This window comes from Nothoprocta perdicaria, unplaced genomic scaffold (genome assembly GCF_003342845.1).
Source record: "Nothoprocta perdicaria isolate Ctin4 unplaced genomic scaffold, notPer1 scaffold_50, whole genome shotgun sequence".
Classification (NCBI taxonomy): Eukaryota; Metazoa; Chordata; class Aves; order Tinamiformes; family Tinamidae; genus Nothoprocta; species Nothoprocta perdicaria.
Genome location: NW_020455755.1, coordinates 851,309 through 877,894, shown reverse-complemented (window position 1 = coordinate 877,894; position 26,586 = coordinate 851,309). Strand labels below are relative to the sequence as shown.

Genomic DNA, 26,586 nt, shown 5'->3' with positions numbered 1-26,586 from the left:
AGTGTTAATTGAAATGGAAGCTATTTTGTGCCAGAATTAGTAGAATGATTTTACAGTGAAGGTCAAATAGACTGAAGTGAGGATGTTTTGAACAAATAGCAAAAGATTTCTGTTGTGCTTTGAGAGAAATGGCTAATAAAAAGGTCTCCAAACTTACTGATTTTTTGTTTTCCTTTTTTTCTTTTACGGTAGCTTTATTCAGTAGAGAGTGGCAAGTTGCCTACAGAACAGAGATGAGCACAAACAAGTCACAGCACCAACTACATACAGGAACAAAAAAACCAATGTTGACTTGTACATAAATTACACAGCAAAATGTAACAAACAGAACCAACAGAAAATGAAATATATAAACTAAAGACTGATGATGAAGTTTCATTCCACACATTCTTTTTAATACATCTTATTTATAAAGCACTAAATACAAAACAAGCAAATGTTGCATATCAATCATTTCTACTATTTCTGGCTAGATTTAAAGTCAAACCACATTAATGTGCCCATGGAACACAATATTGGTCATTAAATAGTATATTCAGCTTTCAAATGTATTACACCTTTGAAATACACATTGCTTTTAAAATAAATTTAAAGTTTTATATCTTCCCAATGTTTCTCTGTGTGTCCTTCAATTTAGTTAGGTCTGCGAGTCATCATGGTTTTGTGACTTTGATAGCTAAGCACTGCTGCACAACACTTCTGTGGAAAAAGGGAGGGAATAACGCAGTAGGTCTGCCCCTAATTTCTGGGAGATCTTCAAACTGAGACATCTCACTGGACTGTCTCTGTTTCTGAATGTCACTTCAGTTTGAAGTGACCCGCCAAGAAGCATCACACTCACATATCACACCAGGGTTTGAGCAAAGCCAACCCAGTTCATCAGCCTTGCCTCCTGCTCCCCTTAGGCACAGGGGAATTTGGCTCTGGCAGCTCAGAACCGTTCACATTAGCAGAAACTGTAAGTTAGCATCACTAAAAAGCCCTATATCAAACCAAAGTTGGAGCTGTACCATAGGAAGGTGGCAGCATTTAGCAGGCTGAGAGCAAACATAGAGAGCCAACAGCTCCAATAAACTTCAGAGACTCAGAGTTCAGAGACTGGAAGAGAATTTCTACAATTTAAGAACAGGAGGGTGATGAACGTCTTAAGTAGCGAATAAAACAACCAAGTTAACACAGTTTGAATGTGTGCAAGAACCATTAATATTAAAAAACGGTTTAAATTCTCCTCCCCAAACTGACTTTGCATACCTTCTAGAAAGAACAGTTCACACTGTTCTGAAAAAAGCTCTAGAATATGAATGTGCAGATTTATACTGTGATGTACAAAACATCTGTACATGAATGCGCATGGTACTCAAAACACTCAGAGCAGTACCAGCTGAAGCACAGGATCAGCCTGTTGAAAGACTCAAATTCATCAGATTCAACTGTCCACTTAATATTCAAAAAAATAAACTCAATTTTCCAGTTAATTTTATGTGTTTCCTTGGCAAACTCCACTAAGGCATTTGGTTTCATGAGCAAACTACTCTTCTTACCAAAACCATGTAGAAGCAAAAGTAAAAATACTTGTTGATACGCTTCCAGGGAAGGATCTGGGACCATGCCCTCTGGTGTTCATGATTCTACTTTATGTAGAAATTAAAAACAGTTTGCAGAGAAACAATTTTCAGCAAGTGATCTCAAATTTGCTTTCAGCAATAGAAACAACTCTGGTATTGTAGGAGCAGCACACAAAAGCTATCCTAGGAAAAGATGTGGTACAAAGCAACTGCAAGTAACCAACGCAACACAAGATTTTAGCTGACCTTTTCCAGGATAGAAAACGACCACGTGCAAACAAGCACGGTAACTCATGCGCCTTCCTTCCTCCCCAACAGCTCAGAAAATCTACTTTGCCCAATTTACTTTAAATCCCAAGATACAAGTTCCTGTACGAGAGGCCAAAGTAGCTTCCGCAGCACCCATCTGTGCCGGCAGCTCCCGCTCTCTGCTCTGTGCAGCTCTTGTGCAGCCGCCCTCCGAGAGGCTGAAACCTCTATTTCCTGGGGATCCTGAGGGCAGGGGGGACAGGCCCCACTGGAGACTTTAGCCCCAGCGAAACACAGCAGAGAGCAGACTGCAAGCAGAGCGCTCTGCAAGCACACTAGGATACACTAAACACACTCTTTGTGGAGAAAACAAAAAATACTTAGAATTAGCAGCCACACAAGCAGCTGTTTTATTCACAGTCTGTGTTATCAAACATGTAACCTATAGGACTTTGGGATAATGTTGCCTTTACATAGGACCAATTAAATTAGTTTGGAGTTCCTAATTGTGACTCAGTTCCTTAAAAATATAACATGAAGTCACCTCCCGAATGCCAACCCAAACTCTAAAATACAGCTAAGCCCCTAAAGCTTACGTTGCTGTTTAAAAAACCTCGGAAAACAATCTTTAAGATATGGCCATTATGTTCCCGCTACTGAACCAAGCTCCAAACTGCCAGGATGGTAAAAAAGAAAAAAAAAAAAAAAAAAAAAGAAGAAAAATCAAAATCAGAGGTTTGATTTTTGTAATTACTCCAACAACAGAAATCAGAGCCTGAAGCTGCAGCCCCTCCTCTGCGGCGTACCTGGTACAAGCAGTGGCACACACTGCGAAGCTGAGGCGGGAACTCTGAGGAGGAATTAATGATTGCATGAAAAAACTTTTCTGTCATTTGCAAGAGGCTCCGCTGATTCTCTTCAAGGCTTTCTGTGGGCTCCAGCCTGAAACAGACCCATAAGTGTATGACCAGCAGTCAAGCAAAGCTTATCAGCTGCAACTCTATGTTTAGTGGTAACATTATTTCACAGGGTAAACAGGAATCCCACAGAAATATTAATGATATTTTACACAGAAGATTCCATTGATATTCTAACTACATAATATACTATGTACAGTTTTAAAACTTAGTAATAGACATTTGGAAATGGGATTCTTGCAGCCCACTCCATACAGAGACATACATATATACGGCAAGAGGGTTGCATTATCAGTTTGATGATGGTTTCTCCAAAAGCAGTTTGAGGTAGATACATGTGTTTAAGTTCTAAAAAGGAGTCCTATCTTTTGGTAAGCTACTAAAAAGAATATAGAAAGTTTTCCCAGAGTTAGTAACTGTTGTTCTCCCTCTAAGTCCAAGCCTTCAAGAGGCATGAGGGTAATTGAGACAAAAAAACAAACAAAAAACAAGTAAACCACAACACACACAGAGGCCCTCTTCCTTCTGTAACCAATTCAGTGACCTAAAGCAGACACTCTTGGATACTACTGAAAATCCCCACATTTGCAGTCTACACAGAGGTAGGAGGCGGCTAGTAGGAGAAGAGGCAGAGCAAGGACTCTCTCTGAGGGCTTGACGTGGACATGCTACAGAATTCACCTCCCTGAGCTGCAGCCTTGGGCAGCTCTGCACAGTGCTCCCTCGCGACAAGGGCTGCAGATACAACAAACGTGCCCAGCAAAGCAAGGAGTGGAGAAGTATGGCACAGGAAAATCGTTCACAAAAATGGAAATTGAATCCTACATCTAAGACGACTGAGAGACAAGTTTATAAATAAACGCATGTCCTCCCGCCTTGTGTTTCAAACCTTGTAGGATCCACCTCAAAGCTAACATGCTGCCATTCTGTGGAGGTGATCACAGTCCTCAATAAGGGCTCCAAAAGCTTCTGCAAATATGTAGCACCATATACCTATGAAGAAAGAAAATCAGAATATATGGCCATCCACAGAAGCACTTGACACCAAAGGATTTAGTAGTCTTTTTTTTTAATAACTATATTTTGCTCTATTTCAAGTGATCTGTAGCAGAGATAAAGATAAAGTAACATACCTTAAAACAGAAAGTCATTATTTTACTGGCTAAGCTATTTCCTCGGAAGAGCGTCTGCATGGAATCTGCTAGCTCAACCTCCTTTGAAAACATGTTCCAAAGTAGCTGGTAGAGTAAGTGTCGAGAATCAAAGAGTGTGACCAGGACTCGAGCTAGCTCGTCCTTAAGGAAAACAACAAAACGTTAGTCTGACTAACAATGGATCACAGCAATGAACAGAAAAAAATAGGAAATGCCATCAAGCAGCTCATGCTAATGCTTTATATTTGCTCTGAAGTTGTGCACATGAATATCAAGTTAAACATGCAAAATTTCTTTTTAATTTTTACCTTTGCTATTTTTTCTGCCTAAAATTTCTCCCATAATATCAACTGCACAAATTTGTAATGGTTAGTCCAGATAGCAACAACTTACCCACTGAGAACAAGGCACCACATTGGCTAAAGCCATAGCAATGGGAAGCTCTCCCTGATCACCCATCATGGTAACCAACTCCACCAGCCTCTCAAACCGATCTGCTAGCACAGTTTCTGCTAAAGTATCAAATTCTGTTCCCTGCTGCAGAATCTTGGTGAGGACTTCCATGAATGTAGCTCTTGTTTGGAGGTCTTTATGATAGCCTAAGCCTGATTCAAAAACAACAACAACAACAACAAAAACACACTACTAAGGAAAATGTAAGTATAGTTCAAAAACAAATGTTCTCATTACGCATTCACCTATGCGCAGTTATCTCTAACCACTTTACCTATTGAATGCATAAGGCCACTGTCCACGTTTGCATTGAGCAGGTTGGACATAGCCAGAACAGTGCAGTGACGCAGCGACGCCAGTCTGCGAGACATCCCACGTTTCCGGCCACCTGTTTGTGCACTTTCATCTTCAACCTCACTACAGTCATTTAGAAGGTTCATAAACAGAGTGAAATATCTAAAAAAACAAACAAACAAACAAACAAACAAACAAACACAAAGACCCCTTCAATAAGTAAAAGGCATTCTACAAAAGCAATAATCTTTGATTTACCTACAGCAGAAGACAGGCCATAGATTTCCCCAAAAATGTTGTTCCTGTCCTGCATTTTTTTCAGCATACTCTTAATACTTAAAGAAAGAGCGCTAAAAGCTGCATACGAAGTTGCTCAGATCAAACAAGTGAATTTCACTAGACCATGTTTCCAAACAGTCATCTTCAAAAACATATGAAGTTTCAAGGACAAGAATCCAAAATCCAAGCAAGCTAATTTCATGAATTAAGCATAAAGATATGCTGAAATAAAACAAAGCCAAATTTAATGATTGTTTTCAAGTTAAAATCTTCCCATAAACTATAAGATAGAGATTTGTGAAATCATACGATGAGGTAATTCCCGGCTGGATAATAAAATTAGTTCTGGCAGAATTATACTTTGTAGTAAGAGTCACATGGTGCATCTACTTCTCAATTATTTTATAGCAGAAAGAGTTAAAAAAGACTAATTACTTAAGAAATAACTGGGATTTAGCTTCCATCAACTCAACTCCATCTCCTTCTTCAGGCTGCAGTGGAAGACCAGCAAGAAGAGAAACCACAGCTTCCATACTCGCTTGGTCCAAATCTCTGAAATGCAAATTTTAAGAAGCTGTAGATCAGTTGGGTAGAATCAGTCCCTCCTTGCCCTGGCCAATTCTCCTTCCCAGTACCATGTGTCTTTCTTGCACCTCTTGCAGGTGAGGAGAATATTTACAGGAGTAACTTCTTAAACAAAGTTATGTCTCTCAGGACAAAAGCTATCACAAGGTGTCCAAACAACACAGGCTGTATGTGGATACCCAGTGACACCTGAGATGCTGTTAGCGACTTCAAAAACAGTTTAGTAGTTCTAACCTTGTCAGACATTTCACATCTTCATCTGTTGCTTGATTAGATGTTCCCATAACCCAGTCTGTCAAATATTCCACCATTTTGTTCCTGTTTAAAACAACAAAAACAATAGAAATATATAAAAGATAGAGCTTTTTTCCTCCTCCAACTCTTGCCCCAAAACATCAAAATATACTTTCTTTTTTAAATTGCACAAAATAATATCCTAGTCTGTTTCACATAGAATATATTTTCTATATGTATTAATATCTCCATAATATAGTTTTTTACTGAAGTGCCAAGGTCTAAATTATTAAACCTAAAGAAAAAAGAAGTAATTCCACTATGACATTATTTTAACATTTCTTTTTAAAATATGTAACCATCACTCAGAAGAAAATTACACCTATCCATATAATGTAAGTTTTATAATGCAATACTTACCTAAATTTCATTTCTTGGCAAAATGACAGGTCATCTCTCCTCTCCATCATTACTTCTACTAACTGACAGAGCTTAGTTTTTATTTGAATTGCATGTACCAAATTTCCAAGCACACGAACATACCTGAAGAAAAAAAGCAAAATAACTAAATAAACATTTCATAGTGCCCAAAACAAAGCCCACACATCTGACAAATGTTTCCAGTTTCATGTCAGAACCTACACACTGGACAAGGCAGCAGACGCGTGAAACTGGTTAGTGACTCTTTTGAGCCCAACTCTTTCCCAAGCGAGCAAGGCAGCCTCTAAGTCTGCTCAAGAACAGCACAAAACTGCTGCTGCCCAGGAAGCTCCCTGGTAGCACAAAGCTGAACACTCGTCTGCTTCAGCTGGTCCCCGTCCACCAAACACCAGGGGGAAGAGCCACGGAAGCTACGAAAGCTGCTCTCCATTAGCACACTTTATGCATAAATTATTTCCATGATTACTGTAGCTGTCAGAATTGTCACAGGGAAGATCACAGGATCAGCTTTTCTCCTACACAGACTGGAGCAAAATAGAAGTAAACCTGAGGGATCTGCCTCACTCCTTAAATGCATTACTCTGCTTGGGATGGTCAGCCAGGATTTCTTACCTAACCAGATTCAGCATCATTGTCTCAATACTAGCTTGTCCAAGGTGCTCTGAACTCCCTTCTGTGTGATTATCAAGCAAATTCTTCATTATAGCAATGGTTTGCTCTACAAATTGTGTATTTGTCTCAGTTAACAAAACCTACAGGAAGGAAAATTCTAGTTTTAATTCTTTGCACATAGACAGGAATATTTATCAAGTATTTCTACAGTTGTAGCATTTCAAAGTCTAATGAGTGTTTTCCTAGCATCCTCTAACAAAAATTCAAACACATATCAAGCCTTAAGGTCTCAGTACTATCAACTATAAGGATTTTGAGAACATATTCATAGATTTTGTATTCTGACAGTTATACATAAAATCACTAAAATCTCAGTAATGTTTTTAACCACATTAAGGCTAGAATCACAAATAAAAAGAAAATATGACGCATGCTCAAAAATATCATAATTTTTGCAAATTCTTTGCACAAAATTCAAATAGACACCAATTTCAATTACTTATGTGAAAGACAAGACCAATGCTATTTATTATATACAAATATGAAAGAATATAGCAACACTTTACCTGCCCTTGAGAATCAAAAAACTTGCTGATGGTGTTCTTCAATTTGTTAAACAGCATTGGATAAAGTGCTGGACTCAATTCCAAACCCACCAGATCTTTAATATTAGTCCGTATTTGCAGTCCCACTTTCTCATGGTTACAGACCATCAGAGTCAGCAATCGATCTATGAATTTGCTCACGGGAGTCTCTGCATTTCCCTCAGTGGATACCATAGATATCATGGAGCCCTTACGCTCGTTGACCGGGCCCATAGGAGGGCTGTAGGTTGCCAGTCCCGCGTTGCTGCGATGCTGCAGGCACACTCCTCCGAGAGCACATAAGAACCCTGTCATGTTGATCCATTCCTGAAGAGAATCCGTGTCAGACAAGTCTATGGAGCCTCCCCCACTAACGTGAGACATTCGCCTCTTAACAATTGTCTTATGAAGACTTTCGGTAACCTGAGAAAGAATGATCCAAGAAATCACTTCAATTAAACACAAATAATGGAGAGAGGTCAGAACTTAAAATGTTCTGAAAGGCGGTTTTGTCATTTGAAAAATCACAGCCAGGTTCTCCAAAAATCTTTCCCTGTCTCAAGAATTTAAAATTTGTCTTTAAGTACAGCTTATTACCATAGTATAAACAGAAATTCATCCAGAGGTCCTATTTTTAGAGAAGTCAAAAAAAGCAGGGTAGAAAAACAAACTGCAGGGGGTTGTCTAGTCCATTCACTGCTCTGAAGCAGGACACAGGATAACTTCAGACATGCCAAAGACCTTCCAGTGAAAGAAATGCCACTTGCCCCAGTAGTTTCACTGTTCTTTAGTCAAAATTCTTCTCAATTCTTCAGCTCAGCCTCTACGCTCTTAAAGCAAATTATTTGCTGTATCTTCCTCCATAGGACAACTAACTATAAATATTTTCCTGGAATACTTCTATGGAGCTTAGGTCCCCCTACAATTCTCCTTTTTCTAGATTAAAATCTCAGTTCCTCAAAATTAATAAATTCAATTAGTCTACTTCAAATTTCTGAAGTAGGAAGCCATGGAAAAATTCATAATCACCTGTCCATCTTCCATTTTGGTTTTTGGATAATTGAGGATTAGTTTTGTAGCTTGTTCCCATTTTGCATGTGTATCCTCCCAGGCCTAAAACAAGACACATCAAGATTTACCTTCAGAACTACTGATATGAAGAGTATATATAAAAATGCATCTGATTTCAGAAGAAAGTTTACCTCTGTGTTGCCTGCGGTTGGATGTTCAATGCGTCTTAATAAAGCCATCACTCTCTTCTGAAGAGCTGCTCTCCCTACAAAGGGGCACAGAACACTTATCCAGCAGTTCCAACAAAAAATGTCATCTTTGAAAACAATTATTAAACCAGCAAGAGGAGCAAACCCCTTTTAAAGTTTTTAGAAAAAGACACTTCTTGTTACACTCAAGAATCCTCATGAATATACTCCAAATCTAAAAATACTCTAAATTCTATATTCTATATTCTCTCTGAAAATTCTCAAGATTAATATATTTCAATGAAAGCAGGAGTAAAAATCAAATCACATAATTTACTTAGCAAACTCAAGCTCAAACAACAGTTGGATTAAATAAGCAGAAAGAAATTTTCCATAGGCATCATTCTTACCTGTTGACATCATATTGCTAACAGATGCAAATTCCATGAAAGTGTTGTAGTTTGGCAAAAAATTATGAACCGAGACTTCATCTACCCCACATCTGATATCTGCTTCCTCACAGAGATGCCGGAAACAGGACATTGCAACAAGGACTGCCTCAATATCAGGGCTCCACAAAAACATGTACAGCGCGACTTCCAATTTTGTTTGGGCTTGGCGACAAATCGGTGTCCCACTGCATCCTGCTGTACTTTCCTTGGGAAACAGAGATTTCCAAATTTGGTAATATTGCCTATGAATATGACAATTTTCTTTGAATTCAGCTTTACTCATATCCTTCTTTAACTGTGCTTTTATTTCAGCAGGAATAAGCAATCCCAACTAAGATCAGAACTCTACTGAGCATAGGCATGCTAGTTGTGATCCTAAGAAGATTCACCAACAGTTGATTTGAAAAAAGTGCAAGTTTTTCAAGTTTGAAACACCAAAATTATTTGGCATATTAGATAATATACATAAAGGACATAGCTGATTATTGACTAAAACGAGAAAATTAGAACATAAAAGCTTGCTAGAGCTTTCTCTTCCCAAGAAATAATTATTTTTAAAAATCAGTCCCAAAGTGATTAAATTTCTACTAGCACGCTGATTTTTTTCCGTACACATCGGAAAAGAATTATCATCTATTACTTACTATGGAAGAATTCCCTTTCCCTTTCCTGAGGGTAGCTCCTGGAGTACAACGTATCATCTCTTCATGGTCAAGGGAAATTTGACTAGTTCCACTTCCAGAGACATCATAAAGAAAGAGAAAGTGACAGGAACTCCTATCTGATTGCTATAAAGAGAGGGAAGAAAACAGTAAGTCAAGGATTTTTGTTTTTTAAGGGTAAAAGGGGCAAATTTCATAAAGGAAAGGTTGAATAAATACATGACATCTTTCACATGTGTGTTCAGACAGCTTTGCAAAGCTACACTCATTAATGGCTGCTTGGCAAGGCTAGTTCTACTTCTAGCAGGCATCTCAAAAATGGCATTAGAATGTGTTTCACTTGCACAAAGTCTCTTCAGATTATCAGAAAGAAAACAGAATTTGAGGGATTACGTTAAAATGAGATACATATAAAAAATTCATGAGACTGTATATTTTATCATAAGCATCTTCCCCTTTTTCTCACCTTGTAGAACATTCCCCTTTTGTATTAAGGCAATTAGCAATAGGTATCAAAATGTTCTTCAAAAACAACTTTGAGATTTTTGCAAAACATGTACTTTCTGGGCAAGAAGAACCAAGTAAAACAACCTGTGAAGTTAGAGAGAAAAAAAAATCTAAACCTAACCTTAGTTAAGCATTCTAATCACAGATGCTTCACACAAAGCATTTTCTCTTAATAGACAGGAAATTAAAAAAAAAAAGTGTAGGTGTAGCTATTAGATCGCTTTCCAGGATAAAAATAACCTGCAAATAAAGGGAGTGATGAAAGATACCAACTCTATTTTAATAATCTTAATAGACAGGTTTTAAAATTTACTTACTTTGTTCTTTAGAAGAAACTTATTCCTACAAATGAGAATTTCTCTCAGCCACTTGAGGATTTCTGTGCTGCTGAGCATCTGATGACTAGTTAGTTTCTTGCAGATATAAAAAAGCATTTGTGAACTGCAGCAAAACAAAATTCAGCATTAGCTTTATCATCCAGTAACAAAATTTTTGAAAATGCTATCACTATATTTTACATAGAAATAGGCAATTAGTGTGAATATCCTACACATACATAATAGTGCCATCTTTTTAAATGTATAACAGATATAGTATAGGTTCATACTTCAAATGGCAATGCCCCTCTGACCCTTCCCACCACCCAAGTGGCCTTTTTAGCTCCTCAGAGGAAGTTAAGCAACTTGGGTACTCGTTAGAAGTGCGGACTCCAGGGCTGTTGACTGAGCAGGCTTCCTTCTATCCACGGAACAGATACAGCACAGACAGGGGCAGTACAACTTTACCTACACTGCTCTGACAACGTGTCAACTCTGCTCTGGAAGGAACACAGCTAGGGATGTTCCTTCTTCATATCCACTCAGGCCTCACACTCTCTGTTAAAACTGCCAAAGGGTCCAAATTAGTGTCAATTTTAATGGGTTTCTGCCCCAGCCCAAACAGATCACAAACTCATTTTAACTATTAGAAATTAATGAGTTTTGGTTACTGCCCATCTAGGCAGGACTCAGCCCCAAACTATTCCATAACAAGCCACACTTCGCAGTCGGGCAGGCCTATAAGTCTTCCTCCTACACATCAATTCCCTGTCTTCTAAAAGAAACACCTGTACCAGTTCAGATGAGATCACCCAACTAGTTTTTAAAATACTTTTGCTGACGCTGCTCTTAATTCTAAGTTCACAGATTCCCGTTTTTTGTTTTGAGCTTTTTGTGTAATTCCAACATTTTGGATTTCTATTCAGCTCAATATCTTCCAAGAAATCAACTGCAGCTGCTGTGAAGTTATAAAAAGCAAGGTGACAATGGAGAGCCAGGGCAAACAAATAACTTCCTCCAGGTGAGTCAAAAATAGCAAATCACACACAGGAAATTACCCCCAGCATCAACCTCCCTTGGACCCCAAAGGAGAAAAAAAATTAAACAGCAAGCATGTCAATGAGGACAAATCCCTAACTTCTAAAACTAATAATCACTATCACATCTTAATGACAGGCTGATGAAAGGCATCGAGAAAAACAACAGGAGGTTGTTATTTTTGACTTGAAATTGTAAAAGAAAGATTTTTCTTTCTCATGAACACATAAATAATATTGAGTGCAGACTCATGCTGACGGTGCATAGCTTTTCCAAAAATATTCACAGCTATTTCAAAGAAAAGACAAAGGAGAACAGCTTTTTCTCTTAGTATACAACAGTTAGCTTACATACCTAATTTCCCAGAATGTTTCTATAGGAGCATCAGGATTCCACAAGTCAATGCTGTCTAGTTGGTGAAGAACTAGCAAGGCCTAAATTCAAAATAAGTTAAGAGTATCACTAAAGATCAAAGTTCATAGAGTACTTTGAATTCCAGGCAGAACTCAGGTGCAGTCATATATTAATTACATTTTTAACATCATTTCTCTTTTCATATTGTTTTGAAAACATTTCTATAGGCTTATATATACATATACAAAACTACACAAAAAAAGGAGTTTATGGTTAATCCAAATCAAAACTATATTTTTTATATTTACAATCCAAAAAAAGAGTATTTGTCTTATTTTCATGTAAATCCATACTGGACACAACACTTTTTTTTTTTAAATACATTTTGACTTTAACAGTGAATGAATCAACTGAAAAAAAATACAATCACACAGATACAAATTTATAATGGTAACAAATGAGGACAGGCAAATACTTTGCTTTTTGTGACCACCTATACTAGGAAAAATTGAACCGCAAGAAAGGTTTCTGACTGTACCTGTGAGCCTACTGCTGAAATATGGTCCAAAAACTTAACCTCCGCTTTTGACATAGCCAGCTAAACTCCAGCTCAAAAATCAGCTATTCTAAAATTAACTGAATACAGTTTACAAATAAATACATATGTGATGACAATTTAACTGGTCGAAGACTATAAACAAATAGAAAAATTGTTGTTGAGAAATCATGAACCTAGCAATAATTATAATAAAATGAAACCCAAATTCACAGCAAGCCAAAGTTTTTCCATCTCTACCTGTCACTAACAGCACGGATGTCACCACAACAGGTACCCCTTACCTCCATGGCTTCTTGTGCTATATCTGGCATGCTGGACTGTGGAACAAGCTGCACAAGGCCTGTAATTAATTCTGCAGTGCTACCTTGTGTCTCAGGCCCTTGCTTCCTTGGATTCTAAATAGGAAAGGGAAAGGAAGGTGAAAAAAATATCTTTTAATAACAGATCATGACATGACATGATTCCGTTTGTACACAACCCTGATGAATCTTCAGCATTTTTTAAAAAAACCTTTGCCTAATCTCTCCTATATTCAATGTTAGAGAAATTACTATCGTAGGTTTAGGGAGAAACTAATAAAGGTCTAAGAGGGCATCTGCCTTTCTACTCATGGAACTGTTACCCAAATCTGTTTTTCCCTCCCTCATCTTAAGTTTCTTCTTACTCTATTCCCTTCTTTTTTTTCTCTTTCAGAATTATGAAGACTTAACACCTGTCTTTATTAGCTATTCTGGGTCTTTAGAATTTTTTTTGACATCTTCCTTATACAGTATGCAACCATTATAACTGGGGGAAAAAAAATTGAATTAATATGACATACTTACACATAGCAAAAGCTTTGGGTCAGCATGGATGAGTTTTACCAAGGATAACAGCAAGAATTTGTAGCTTCTGGTTTCCAAATCTGTAGGTTTTTCTTTAAATTTAAGGCTTGTCATTTTCTCTTTAAATGTAAGACTCTAACAGGAAGGAAAATCAGAGAAATTGTTAATGAGGTACTCTATGTAGTGAGTTACAATTAAACATTTTAGGAGTGCCGCGGGAGCAAGGCCTGTGCGTTGCGGGGTGCGAGTCTGCCTGCTGCCTCCTGGGACAGGCTACGACGCGAAATTTCACTCCCTCCTTTAGGTGCAGACAATCCGTACGTGTCTTACCGGTGTCATGCGAATTGCTGGGTGTGCCCCACAACCTTGAATAGCTTTCTGAAGTGTCTCACTGAACATGCTGCGAAGCTCCATGGAATGACAGTACACAGCATCAATCTTGGGCCACCAGTCCAGCGCAGACTAGAATTAAAAGGCAGGAATGCTCAAGCAGTTTACGCGACATCACGGGTGACATTCTGATTTATTTTAAAATCTGTAAGTTACAAAAGCTGTGATAAACGACCTTTAAAAATAGATATGATTGACACAACACTGCTGTTCTATTAAGTTTTCATTCTAGCCAGAAAACCGCTAATATTTAGATGGGCTGCAGCAAAAGCAGTACTTCCAAGTTAGCTGCTTACTGTGTTACATCTCTTTATGTATAACCACCAACTCAGAAACCGTGACTACAGGAAACCATGGCAGACTTTAGGATACCGAAAGCTAACAAGTGATACTTCAAAATGAGCACTGAATATGTGCTCAGTTCCTTATGATACACTGAATGAAACGGAATGTTGATATGGTAAATTCTTAGTCATCTCTGAAATACTGTATAATACAACATGTTAAATAAAGCATAGCATCTATTGTGAAAGTGTACAAAAAAAATGTAACAGAATTGGAAGACAGGGAGAACAAAGATGTGATTGCCCTTCTTAGTAACAAACAACTCCTGCTGCATGGATAAAGGCAACAAGATTTGTTGTGCCATTTAAATTCTATTTACCAACCAAATATTAATAGGAAGAGAAGCCACAGACACTTAAACACTTCCAGGACTTACATTTGTGATTATTCGGTGGAGTGAATTTACCAGGACATAATGAAATGTCGAAGGGGAATTCTGGGCCAAGCAGATCTAGAACAAAAATAATTCATAAAAGCCATTTAGGAACATATTTCTCTTTGACATCTCTCCCATCTAACATATTAGAGCCTTTTTTTTTTTGAATTGGAAAAAATATCAAATATAAACATAAGAATGTCTAACCAGCTAAGAACAGATTTATAAAAACATGAAGGAAGTTATTACTAAGGAATATTTACAAGGTTGAAATTATTTATGAGTTTCCAGTTGCAGCTGACATGTCTCTGATAATTCCCAGGCCATCAAAAGCACGTGGAGAAAATGACCAGCAAGCACCAGTGAGTAGTGTTCTCACCTTAAAGTGTTGGTTGTTGCGAGGGTTTATGCGGAAGCAGGAAACTAAGCAGTCAATCATAAGGTCTACATCTGCATTCTGATTGCCTCTTGAGAATGGTTTGCTTGGATTAAACAGCAAGTTCTACACATAAAATAATCAGATACAAAGATTATTCTTGTCTACCTTCAATACATCACAGGAGAATAAAGGAGAGAGAAGCTATTCTTAATTTACAATTTTTAACTGTCTCTTAGTACTTAAACCTAAAATCCTTAATTCACATTCCTTTTAATTCTAACAAATAAATCAATAAATCAATCATTACTTCTAAAAAATTCCTGAAATAAGATTGTATTTTAATATGCAGATAAAATATCCACTGTCTTTTCAGTCATGAAATGCTGAGTAAAGAGCAGAATGCAGAACTTCAGCAGAAAGAAAGCAGGGCATAAGCAAAATAGTTAAGGGAGTGAGACAGGCAAAGAAACAACTGAGTTGATTTTCTGTTGAAATTAGAAAAAAAGTTTTCCAGTGAAAAATACTATGATAGTCAATTAAGGAGAAAAATATTTTCCATCTTTTAAAATTCAAATTTCTTCACTGTAATTAGGAAAGTAAGATTTCTTTTTTACCTTAAGATCTACTACCATGGACTGCACCAGCAGGAAAATGACAGAATTATCTTCCCAGTTGATGTAGGTAGATGCTTTGCACAATTTCACACAAGCAATAGCAGCACTTTCAGTCAGCTGTCTGCTTCCACTGTGGCCTGCAAGGGCTTTCCTGAGATTGTCCAGGAACAGTTTCTGTTCAAATCAAAAACAGTTATAACCACAGGTTTGATAATCTACAGTCAAGAGTTTTAGATTCTTAACTATTAAGCAAAATGGTGATTTCAGATCAGAAGTCAGGGATATGGGGTTTGCAAAAAGCCACCTGAGTTCATGCATTATTCTGGAGAAACATTATGTTTATTACACATTCATTTTGGACCTGCTAAGGCCATTTGGATGCCACAAGTATAGACTGTGTTCTACACTTTAACATACAGCTTGTGCCACATCTGCTGCAAGTACTGCAGTTACAGAACACGCTACAAACTCTGCAGAACCGAAGCACGATACAACACAGCCAGCTAGAGCAGTGCTAAACTTGCTGCCGGCAGAGGCAGCGGAAGGCCAACTTGGGGATTCTGGTCTCCAGGGAACAGTGCAAGTTCTGAACCAATGTTGGTTTGGGAAAAACAGCCTGTATAAAAATTCCTGACAATGAAAGAATATAGATAAGGCTGTAACTGTAATAAGGATGCAGAAATTTACATATGGAAATGTAATGCACTTTTTAGGTAGAAAAAGACATAAAATATACCTTAAATATAGAATAAGACAAGACAAGCTCTCTTTAAAATTCAAATACATACCAGAATTCAGATATTTTTCTTCTCTTACCTTGTTCATTTTAGTTTCTTCTACCACATCCTTTGCTATATCTTGGATTATCTCAGGACACAGGACTAGCAGTATGATTTGCAGGGGCCAGACTGCTGCTTTACGCTTTGTGCTTTCAGCAAAGCCATCCACTAAGTCAAACAACTTCTCTGCACAATCTGCATAAAACACAGCCAAGTTTAGTACTAACTTGAATTATGAAGTGAAAAATAAGTTTAAGAAAGCAGCAGAACAGCTCCTTCTTAACAGAGCAGAGTTCTGTTTTGCACGTTATTGGGGAAAAAAATGGGCTACAAGTCAGTCAGTCATGATTTATCTGGGAAAAAATAAAAAAAAAGCTGCATCATCTCTTCTTGACTAGAGCCAAATGTATATGACTGTCTTTAAACTAATTTTTTAAAAATGCATTTAAGAGAATCTTTTAGGTTGTATTTTCTTGTTTTGTGAACAACAAATGAAACTCTTCCAAGAGTTCAGTCAGGAGAGGAAAGACTTCACTATGTCCCTGTCTGCCCAGATATAGGTTGACAGAAATATGTTTCTTACTATGCAGGCTGCACAAGAAGCAAGGAGGACACAAAAACCAAGTGAATATGGGGCTGTTTTAGGAAAAAAACCTTTGCTCCTCTAAGGGAGAGAAGAGGAGGGGGAAAAACAAACCAACTTTTGAACACTAAGTCATTTGTTATGTCTTACCAGCCATATCAGTCTGTGGTGTTTGATACAGCTTTGTGAATTCATCGGGATAGTTTTCCACCCAGTTCCAAAATGCCTGCAGATAACACAAAAAAACTCCTTTACATTCAACAGCTAAGAAAGAATTTTTTGCATCATATGTTTCAGTGAAGAGAGATCCCCCTCCTCCTTCTAATGACTCAGCATTTCCTGCAACACACACGCACATACACACACACGCGTACTGGAGGGATCTACCACCATACAGTTTACACAAAACTATTAAATCACAGCAATTCTAAAATTGAAGATAGCCTGTTAATAAGCGATGAAGTTGAAAATAAATAATAAGATACTTGCCTTTTCAAGACTGTTGATAACAGCTAATTGAGCTACTTTTTTTAGGGCTTTAAACTTGAATACTGTCTCTGCAAAGACAAAACATTTCTGTATTTGAAAGAAAACCTTTGTTCTAAAAAGCAATATAGAAGATTTATAGTCTGAAGTGCAAAGCAACTTTTAGACCAATACTGTTATGCTACTGAAATTTTAAAAAATCTGTCAAATATATATGAATATCTGGAGTAAAATACAGCAATAAAGATATACACACCAATACCCTTGTATCATCTTTAGCAATCTTTAAAGATAAATATTTATCTAAACACGTTAACATCATACCTTGCAAGAGTCGTTTGAGTTTTGCACAATCCACACTGATGTACTGTAAAAGTTCAATATCATGAACATCAGCATTATCTTCTGAACATACAGTCAGCTCCTGCAACCTAAAAATATGCAAAGTAAACCAATTTCTCAGTAAGACAACGTCAGATCAATATGATAGGTATGACTCTAAACATCTGAACATTAGGGGAATATATGATCTCCACATATCTTCTCCTGTGAGCATCTCCAGGTTAAAAATGAAAAACAGGCCCTGCATGATTAAGAGGCCCTGCATGATTATAACACTTTTATTCCATGCCCACCTTGAAAATGCAGAGACAATAATGATGAACGCAACAAGAGATCAATACCACCTCATGATACGCTGCTTACAGTGAGATTTCTGTTATCATATTGTAACAGCAGTCAATGTCACCTTTCCATCTAAATACTAAACTTATGGAATCATGACACCTTTTCCCTACTGGCCCTTAACAGCATGTCTTGCATCACACTAACTTCTCAAGAGCAAAGGAACAGCTGATGGGTCCTGATGTTGTTGCGAGCTACAAATGTTCTTCATAAGCTAAAGCAGTTCCACCTTTTCCTGCCCTAAAGAAACAGGATCAACACAAATCACAGTCCTCTAAGCAATATGGTACATTTTCACACTTTTGTATTAAATAATTTACTAAACATCTCACCAGATCCTTAGCTGCTAATAACTAAATCACGTCTCACAAACGAAGGCTGCCGTGGCTTGTTCCAAAGCTACAGATGTGTACTTGACATGGAATGTGATTTCTAGTACTACACACAAAAGCTGCTCTTCATTTCTTCAGCGCCGGGGAAACTTAACAGCCCACGCTGGGAATGGGAAGGTCCCCACTGCCGTGCTGTTCGTGCCAAAATTCCCCCAGCTGCTGTACAAGGCCTAGAAATATGCCTAAACAGGAAGCCCGGGTCAAGGGATCAGCAATGCTAACTGTCGGCAAGCTGACCCCCGTGGAGATTAGCAACAATCGGTCAGACATTTAACTATTTCTGTGCAAGCCATTTTAAATTAGAAATCGGCACGGGGAAAAAAATGAAAACAACCCTCCCCCGTAAAATGTTCCAGCTCAAAATGATGGTAAAAGAATGGTTTTGTGACTTAAGAACTAGCCTATACCATAGACATATGAATAAGTTAAGACTTATGGTCTAGATTCAAAGACTGTCAAAGAAGTTCATCTAAAAATTATTTCCTATAAAAGGAGCAAAAGAAAATGTTTCCTGATTCATAACTAAATATTATCAGTTTATCGAGCAAAAAATCAGTCCTCCACGCCAAGTCTAAGTACTCAAAACAGAAATTATTAAAGCAGACGTTACTCATTCAACTTCAAGATACAGCAATATACTTTGGAGTTATCTTTAGCTTGGCTCTCCAATAGCATTTGGCTTACATTTATAAAAGTAGATTGAAAAGCAATGCAATATATATAACACACGGGAAATACACTGGAATCTGGAATGGATATAAAATGCATACATTTTATAACCTGAAATTTAAGCAAAATTTCAACAGGTAGGAAGTACTTCAGTTAACTATCTGCTGAATTATCTTTACTTAGCCGACTTTTCTCAGATGCAAAATGCTACAATTCATGCAAATGTTCTAGATCCAAATATTGTTCAGCCTTCTCATGCATGGGCCAAGCTAAGCTACTGAAGTACTTACCTGGTGGAAATGCGGCTGAACACAGCATTAAAGTTATTGCAGCTAAGAGAAAAAAGAACCCCCGAGGCCGAATTGCGCAGTTCAGCCGCGTGCTGGTTCCCTTCACGGTAAGTGTGGATGAAGTGGCAGATTTCTGGCAACAACTGCTTCACCAGCATAGTCTCATCTAGTCGCATGGTATCTTTCGGTTGCTGAAAATAAATATTTGATATTCGATGAAATTTCATTTTGTAGGTTTAGAGGGAAAAAAAAAAAAAAAAAAAAAGCAGTGTCTGGCCACTAGTTGTATCACAGGACCTGAATCTGATCATCTTATCCTGCCTGCAGGCTACCACTGGGGTATAAGCAGTCTCCACTGAAAAGGCTTTTTTTCATTTTGACAATAACCCATATTCACACAATTCTACATTTTTCAGGTTAGACTCCAAAATATGTAGGACACTAAACTGATCATACTCTCAAATATCAAGCCAAATGCCAAACTATTTTTTGAAATTAAGTACATTCCTGTTGTGAGGACTGTATCCTGTTGATCTGGGTACAGTATAAGCAGTAGAGCATTAAGTGATCACTATTTGAACGGAAGCTCAAAGGGCAAAACACCTACCCTTGCTTTGCTTTTGGATAGTATTCTTACCACCATATTTTGAAAGTAAATATTTTTTCTAAATGAACTGAAAAACGGTGATTCTCCTGAGCTCTTGCTTGGGATTGTGCTATACGAGTCAAAAATGGCTCAACTTCCCTGCAGAACAAATATCCAATTTTTGCCAATTTGCACAGTATGAGACATTAGGAAACTATTTGCAAAAGAATTTGAAGTGAAACTTTGCTCTACTAAGAGCAAGTTTTAACAGAAGGGTCAACATTAAAGCTTTATAAAATTCTACCAATGAATTTACCATAGGGAATTGGGAAGTTTCAGAGACTCCCACTTAGTTGACCTGAGTCCTGTTGCCATGAGAACTTGGGTGAAACATTGAGCAAGAACAGTGAGCAAGAAATACATCCGAAGACACCACAGAACACAACGCTCTTTGTATAGAGCTTTGGCTCAGTCTTAGTGGATGTATACTGGTTCAACTTGCTCTCATTTGAACTGAGGGCCAGAAGCATTCAGCACAACCATAGTCTGTTCAAATATCATTGTGAATCAAAAAAAGACATTGTTGTAAGAAACGAGATTTAAGGCTTTTTGACCCATACTTTTTGAAGACCCACTAAGTTTTTGAATCAAACACAAAAAAGGGCCCCAAAGAGGCAGTCACTTTATCTTAAAAAGCTGAAACTATTCTGCAAATTGTATTTACCTGGATCTTTTGTGAAATTAGAAGTATTCACAGTTATTCAGACTGTTTTAGTACTGTAATAAAAGATATGCTGCTTGCCAAAGTTATTTATAATATGTTCAATATCTTATAAAGAAAGAACCTTCAAAAACAGTTGCAAAGAAACAGCAAAGCGCTTGCATGATTTCATGATATTTATCCCGGAATAAAGCTTTTTAAAAAAACCCATCCCTTTCTTGTTAAAGGAATAAACTAGGAATAAACCAGAAGTTTTACAAATTTTGCTCACAGTGAAGTTTGGCTTTGCAATTATACAGTTGAGCAGAGTGAGCTGTACAACCGCTTACATCCCAGAGGTAAAAGCAAACTGCTTTTCAGCACAGCTCTGATTGGAAACCTCGGGACTGGATTCCCAATGGAAGTCTGGACGCGGTTTACTAATGTAAACTAGGAAACACCTGCAAAAGTAATCTTTGGAGGAGTGATAGCAAAGTTTCTGTTGCATGTAAAATTACATGAAACTGAAATAACATTGCATCACCAAATGAAAATCACAAGAAATCTTAGGAAGAATCAACCCTGTCTGCAAAAACTTTAGTAATATCACATTTTAGTAGTTGCACTGAATTTTCTATTTTTAACACATTAAACTATCTAACTATCTTTTTTTTTTTTTTTTTTTTTTTTTGAAGTGGGGGGAACAAAGTGTTTTCAAGCATCTGGTCAAAAAATTAGCAAGCAAAATGCCACTGGAATTATGAAAGTCTATGACACTAACCAAATCAAAATCTTTGTGTTCATGTACTTTCTTATTTCGTTTCAGTTCACATACATGTATAGACTGTACAAGTGCAGACACTTGTACTGCACATTTTAAAGAATGAAGTAAACTGGTTTTCTTAACTCCACGAAGAAGCTGAGTATCAGGAAGGGCAATCCATTCAGTTTTAAAATGAGCTCTAAATATTATTACTAAAATTATCATCACTGATTTTATACAGGAAAAAATATCCACTCAACAAATCCTTAACTCATCATTAATATTAACTACTTACATTTATAGGAAGTCTTGGTGCCCTTTTTTTTTTTTTTAGCATGAATTAGCATGACTCCTACTTTTCTCTAAATCAGATGAATTTTGACTTCAATACCAGTAATAACAGATACCCAAGCATTCATATGACTTCGACTAACTCACTTGATTTCAACTCAGCAACTGCTTATGCAAGACTACTCACCCCTGCCAGACATTTTTCCAGTGTATCCAAGATAATCAGCTGAGATAGATATAAATTTTTTTCAGCAGTTTCACCAAATATTCTCTAGAATAAGAAAGGATACAGATTTATCTGAGGCACAAAAATTTCACTTGTAACACAGTCCAGTAATGCAGCATAGTGACACAATAAGCTATGGCTCCTTTATAACTCTGGCTTTAATTTTAGAAATAAAAGCAGTAAATATTAGATTATAATACAAATTAAATCCTAGCTGCTGAAATGAAGAAGTATTCAGTCTGCAACACCTTAATCTAATAAGGAACTAGCAGGCCCTAAAACAGGCTAGAGTCGCACTGTGGCCCCTTACTCTCACCTGACCTACAGTTCACCAGAAGAGGAGCTTTTATCTTTTCAGCAGTTATTTTAGTATTAATTTTTGATGATTTCACTGCCAAAACCTTACTTAATAGAACTGATGTTTCCACAAGTCCAGACCTCCAAACTCGTTCAAGTGCAGCAGAATTTAGCACAGACCACAGGAAGAAACAGCCACGGGACCCTCCAAGCAGACACTGCACTTCAGAGGAGCTGCTGGCAGAACTGCACCAGGCACCCAAGCTTATTGTCAGCAACAGCGACTAGTCCCAATAATATTAAGACTGAGGGTGCAAAACAAAGCAGAAAAAAAGTGGCTAAAAATACACTGCCTGCAGAGGGAACACAAGGTAGAAGTAACCCAAAAGAAGTTATATTTAAAGCTGCTTGAGAGGTTAGTTCACCTAATTTTAAGTTTCAACAGAGCAAAACCCTCAAGATTTTGTTGTGAGCACAAGAGTATTATGACAGCCTGTTGGTTTATTCTCCTATTTTTCCTTCTTTCCTCCCACCAGAGGAATCCTTCCAAAATACTGCTGACTCGCAAGCAGCTCTCTCCATCAACCACAGGTCTTGCTCCTCAGTGCAAAGCAAACAGGGACATTTTTATGGACATTTTTAGCAAGGTCTTTCTTCTCAAAATCTACATATTGTATACAGATATTTCTTTTGATTGTATAGACAGCCTTATCAGACTGAGACGATCCTCATTTAATTAATTCCTTTTCAAAAGGATTACAAGTAGCTTCAGGAAGCCAAACCCATTAGAGCAAGGCAGCATTTTTTGATTTCTGATCTGATCAATCCTTCACAGTGCTACAGCAGGTCCAGCTGACTGGAAACACAAATATTAAAGCAACAAACCAGCCTAGAAAGTTCACACTAAGTTTTAAGTCCTTGAGCTTCATCTTCCTCAAACAGCTCCTAGCAGGTAGTGCTCTTTGCTGGGCTGCATTCCTCCCGTGCCGACTTCTCGGGATCCTTCCCGAGCTCCCTGGACTCCTTCCACGCCACAGAGCAGCCTCTCCCTCCCCAGCTCCCAGGAATCACAGCTTTGTAGCGGCCTGCCCGGCGGGCACCCAGCACCGCGCGCACCGAGCACAGCAGCGTCAGGTGCCCCCACGTCCCCGCGCCCCAGTTAGCCCCGCGCCCCTCTAGCCACAGCCCAGTCCCAAGGGTAACACCGAGGAGCCCCTTAACCAGCACCTCCTTGGGCTGCACAGCGACCCCACCAGCCCTCTCTGCAACAGCTCAGCACTGCTGGCGAGCGTCCCTACACAGGAGGGTGAGAGCAGCCAATTTAACTGGAAAAGGCAGGCTACAGCTTGACGAGCTTCAAATCACTTCCTGCAGAGTTGATAGAAGGAAATAATATTCTGAAAACATCCAACAAACCAAAATTAGAAAACTTACCATGTTATTAACATTTTTTAAGATATTGGTGAGACCACTTATGACCAGGGAAAACTTGTACTTGGAAATGTTTATGAGACATTCCTTGTTGTGTTCTGTGCTGACTTTGGTGTGGGTATTCTGCTGGCCGGCTTTTATGGGAAGCTGCAGAAAAGAAATAAGCCTTTTAAGCTCTTTTTTACATTAAGATTTACATATTTAAGAAAGGGTTCAAAATCTTTTGAGATATCAGAGAGTACTTTGAAAAACACTCCATAAAAACCAACAATACACAGAGTCTGATTATTTCACTTTATCCATACTTATCCTAGAGATAACTGTAAGGCAAAATACGGAAGGCTGCCTATTGCTTTCTCCTGCCCTGAACCCAACCTCTGTTTTGTGTTCCCCAACTACCAGCCAGAAGAAAAGCCGGGCCGGTGGCCCCAGCCGCAGCAGCCACTCTCGTGCCCGAGGCCGGGCTGGCCAGCGCTCACAAGGCCCCGTGTGGGACAGTGGGGCCAATGCTGAGCGGGAACATGCCCCGCGGGGAGCAGCGGGAAGGCGCCCGGCGCTCCCTGAGCCTCCTTTCCCTCCGGGCCCCTGGACAAGCTGGCAGCAAGGCCGTGCCGCGTGCTGAGGGCCGGGATCACCGCGAAGTGCCGGGCAGACGGGGCCGCCGCCGGCCCTTGGCGGAGCTCGGAGCGACACGCAGCTCGAGCCGCACGTCTGCCGTCCTCGCTCAACCCCCGTGGTGAAAAGGCCTTCAGGTAGAGCTCTCTGAACACAACCGCACAAACCGAGATGTCCAGCCTAATGCTACCGCGTGAACACGAGATACTTCCATGCTGAGAGAGACCAATGCAACTACCGAGCCTGAGAAAACCCTCATCTCTCCACAGGTCCCAGTTCATTCCCATCTCGGACCTCTCAGACCCAAGCTGCAGCATCAGCTTCCAACACAAACTGAACAGCTTTGTGCAAAGGCAAGAACGCTGCATGAGGAGGACAGAAAAGTACTCGGTAATTGTGGTATGATTCTCCCATTGAAAGAAAATTGAAAATAATTAGGTTCCACAGAGCTATCCTGAACATAAACATGCTGACTTACCACCAATTGGAAAGTCGACCAAAAAATTCATAAATTCAGCGCTGCTGTTTATTTTTTTAGCTTGATGCTGGTATTTAGGAGCCTGCCTAACTAATAATGACAGTATCAGAAAATTTAAAGCATCTTCACTAAAAAAATGTGAGCACATTTTTACTATTTCCAGTGAAGAAAAAAAAACAAAAAGAAAAGTTTGTTTAACCATGAACAATCATTCTGATGAACAGTTTTGGAATATGAGAACTCCAAGATACCACAAAGAAGAAGAAAAACAAACAATCCAGCACTCATTATGCCTATACCGTTCCTGACGATGGGTAACTGCACTGAAAAGCAAGGAAGCCGCAGTGGGGGTCGCAGTGAGGGACCGCGTGCATGGGACGCGTCCACAGGAGTGCCGGGCAGCTGCGGCATGCGGCCCCGCACCGCTGCGGCGTGGAGCAGCGCGGAGCAGCCCCGGGGCACAAGCTCCGAAACCCCGGCCCTTCCTAGCCGCCTCGCAAGTCCACAGCCCAGAGCTCTGCGCCAGCCTGATGCATTTCAGTGGGCTCCTTCTAAAACTGGGAAAGGAAGAACACACACCATTTATGACTCAGGCTTTATTTTCATTCTTAGATGTTATTTTTACAATACATTTTCAGAAGTCATTAGTCAGTGGAAGATAGATATATTTAATTAAAATTTTCAGCATTACTAGTACTTTTTATTTGGATGTTCAAGTCTCTGTGCTGACAGCAGCAGAAAAGCTCAGTACCACTGAGTGATAAAATACTTCACAAGTGCCTCTCAAAGAAATGGTGTCATGGATCTAGTTCTGTAGGCTTCCATGCTACAGAAACATCCTCTTACGTATTGTTTGGAGCTTCCTGCCACAACAGACACTGCAACAAGGTCACTTACAAATAAAACTGCTTTTTATATTATCATTTGAAGATGTATAAATAGGGAGTATTAGCTCTGATTTTTTTTCATATTATTTATTTTTTTCCCTTATGTATTCTGACATGCTGAAGCATTTTATGTACCCAAACTGAACATAGCGCTAGCGTCAAGTGACTTAAAGCAAACAATTTAACTTTTACACTGATAGATATCAATCTAAAGATCACAAGAAAAAAAGAAAACAGCTTTACTTTTATTACTGCTAATTTAATTTTTAATTATAAAAAGAAATTAAGACTCAAAGCTAAAATAAGCCTGGAGCTTCAAGCTATGAACATAAGCACCATCTTGAACTCCTCCCAGTTTAGCAAAGGGATAAGCTACCACATAATTGGTTTCCTCTTGCAGTATGTTAAAGTAATACAAAATGTTTCTCCTAAAAGCTTCAGAGGAGTATTTTTTAAGAAAAGAATCAGTTAGGCCAACTTAAAACCAGGAATCAACTGCTGACACCTTAGGAAACATTCCTGAAGCAGTGTTTTGAAAGCTCTAACACCCTCAAGGTTGAGGGCACGCCAGCTTACTGTAACCTCTATGCACTAACAGGACATGAATTATTAACCATTCTGCCATGGTGCCGAGCAGCTTCACATCCCCAGCCACCACCGCGTGTCTGCAACGGCCTCCGCAAAGCCTGCGGTGCTGCTGGAAGGAGAAGCCCAGCTCCTCCCCGGGGCTGCCCCTTACCTCTCCGCTTCAGCGAAGACAAGGCTGGCAGGCTCCTCAGAGCCGTGAGGCAAGAGCCTGGCCAATTCAGCATTGAAAAAGCAATAAAGTACTTGGTTATTCCCAAAGAAGAAAGAATAAAAGATTCAACGTGAATACTTAACACGACCTTTATAGCAAGAATATAAGAGCTGGCTTTAAAGTCCCAGGGTGTTGGTGAAGAAGGGTGCGGCGGTTCAGAAGGGGGAGCAGCGCGGAGCCCGCGAGCGTGGCCGCTCTGTGTCCCGATGCCGCTTTGCTTTAAAAGACAGGTAAAGGATCCCTCAGC

At 38.9% G+C, this 26,586-nt stretch overlaps 1 protein-coding gene across 1 annotated transcript in view; it reads right to left on the bottom strand.

Moving 5' to 3' along the window:
- Window positions 1–25,027, bottom strand: part of NF1 (neurofibromin 1) — a 69,508-nt gene extending 44,481 nt beyond the window's left edge. Inside the window, exons 1-31 of the mRNA XM_026047882.1 lie at window positions 24,953–25,027; window positions 23,564–23,707; window positions 21,794–21,877; window positions 19,267–19,457; window positions 17,556–17,662; window positions 17,235–17,302; window positions 16,896–16,971; window positions 16,200–16,357; window positions 15,384–15,557; window positions 14,770–14,892; window positions 14,391–14,465; window positions 13,610–13,741; window positions 13,280–13,414; window positions 12,737–12,850; window positions 11,897–11,976; window positions 10,505–10,628; window positions 9,663–9,806; window positions 8,977–9,223; window positions 8,570–8,643; window positions 8,397–8,480; window positions 7,350–7,790; window positions 6,784–6,923; window positions 6,151–6,273; window positions 5,731–5,814; window positions 5,347–5,463; window positions 4,613–4,794; window positions 4,279–4,490; window positions 3,865–4,026; window positions 3,621–3,724; window positions 2,621–2,756; window positions 158–220 (exon numbers count right to left, since the gene is read on the bottom strand). Of these exons, the coding sequence (XP_025903667.1) occupies window positions 158–220; window positions 2,621–2,756; window positions 3,621–3,724; window positions 3,865–4,026; window positions 4,279–4,490; window positions 4,613–4,794; window positions 5,347–5,463; window positions 5,731–5,814; window positions 6,151–6,273; window positions 6,784–6,923; window positions 7,350–7,790; window positions 8,397–8,480; window positions 8,570–8,643; window positions 8,977–9,223; window positions 9,663–9,806; window positions 10,505–10,628; window positions 11,897–11,976; window positions 12,737–12,850; window positions 13,280–13,414; window positions 13,610–13,741; window positions 14,391–14,465; window positions 14,770–14,892; window positions 15,384–15,557; window positions 16,200–16,357; window positions 16,896–16,971; window positions 17,235–17,302; window positions 17,556–17,662; window positions 19,267–19,457; window positions 21,794–21,877; window positions 23,564–23,707; window positions 24,953–25,027 (4,173 nt within the window). The remainder of the gene's footprint in view (window positions 1–157; window positions 221–2,620; window positions 2,757–3,620; window positions 3,725–3,864; window positions 4,027–4,278; window positions 4,491–4,612; window positions 4,795–5,346; window positions 5,464–5,730; window positions 5,815–6,150; window positions 6,274–6,783; window positions 6,924–7,349; window positions 7,791–8,396; window positions 8,481–8,569; window positions 8,644–8,976; window positions 9,224–9,662; window positions 9,807–10,504; window positions 10,629–11,896; window positions 11,977–12,736; window positions 12,851–13,279; window positions 13,415–13,609; window positions 13,742–14,390; window positions 14,466–14,769; window positions 14,893–15,383; window positions 15,558–16,199; window positions 16,358–16,895; window positions 16,972–17,234; window positions 17,303–17,555; window positions 17,663–19,266; window positions 19,458–21,793; window positions 21,878–23,563; window positions 23,708–24,952) is intronic.
- Between the last annotated feature and the right edge of the window lie 1,559 nt (window positions 25,028–26,586).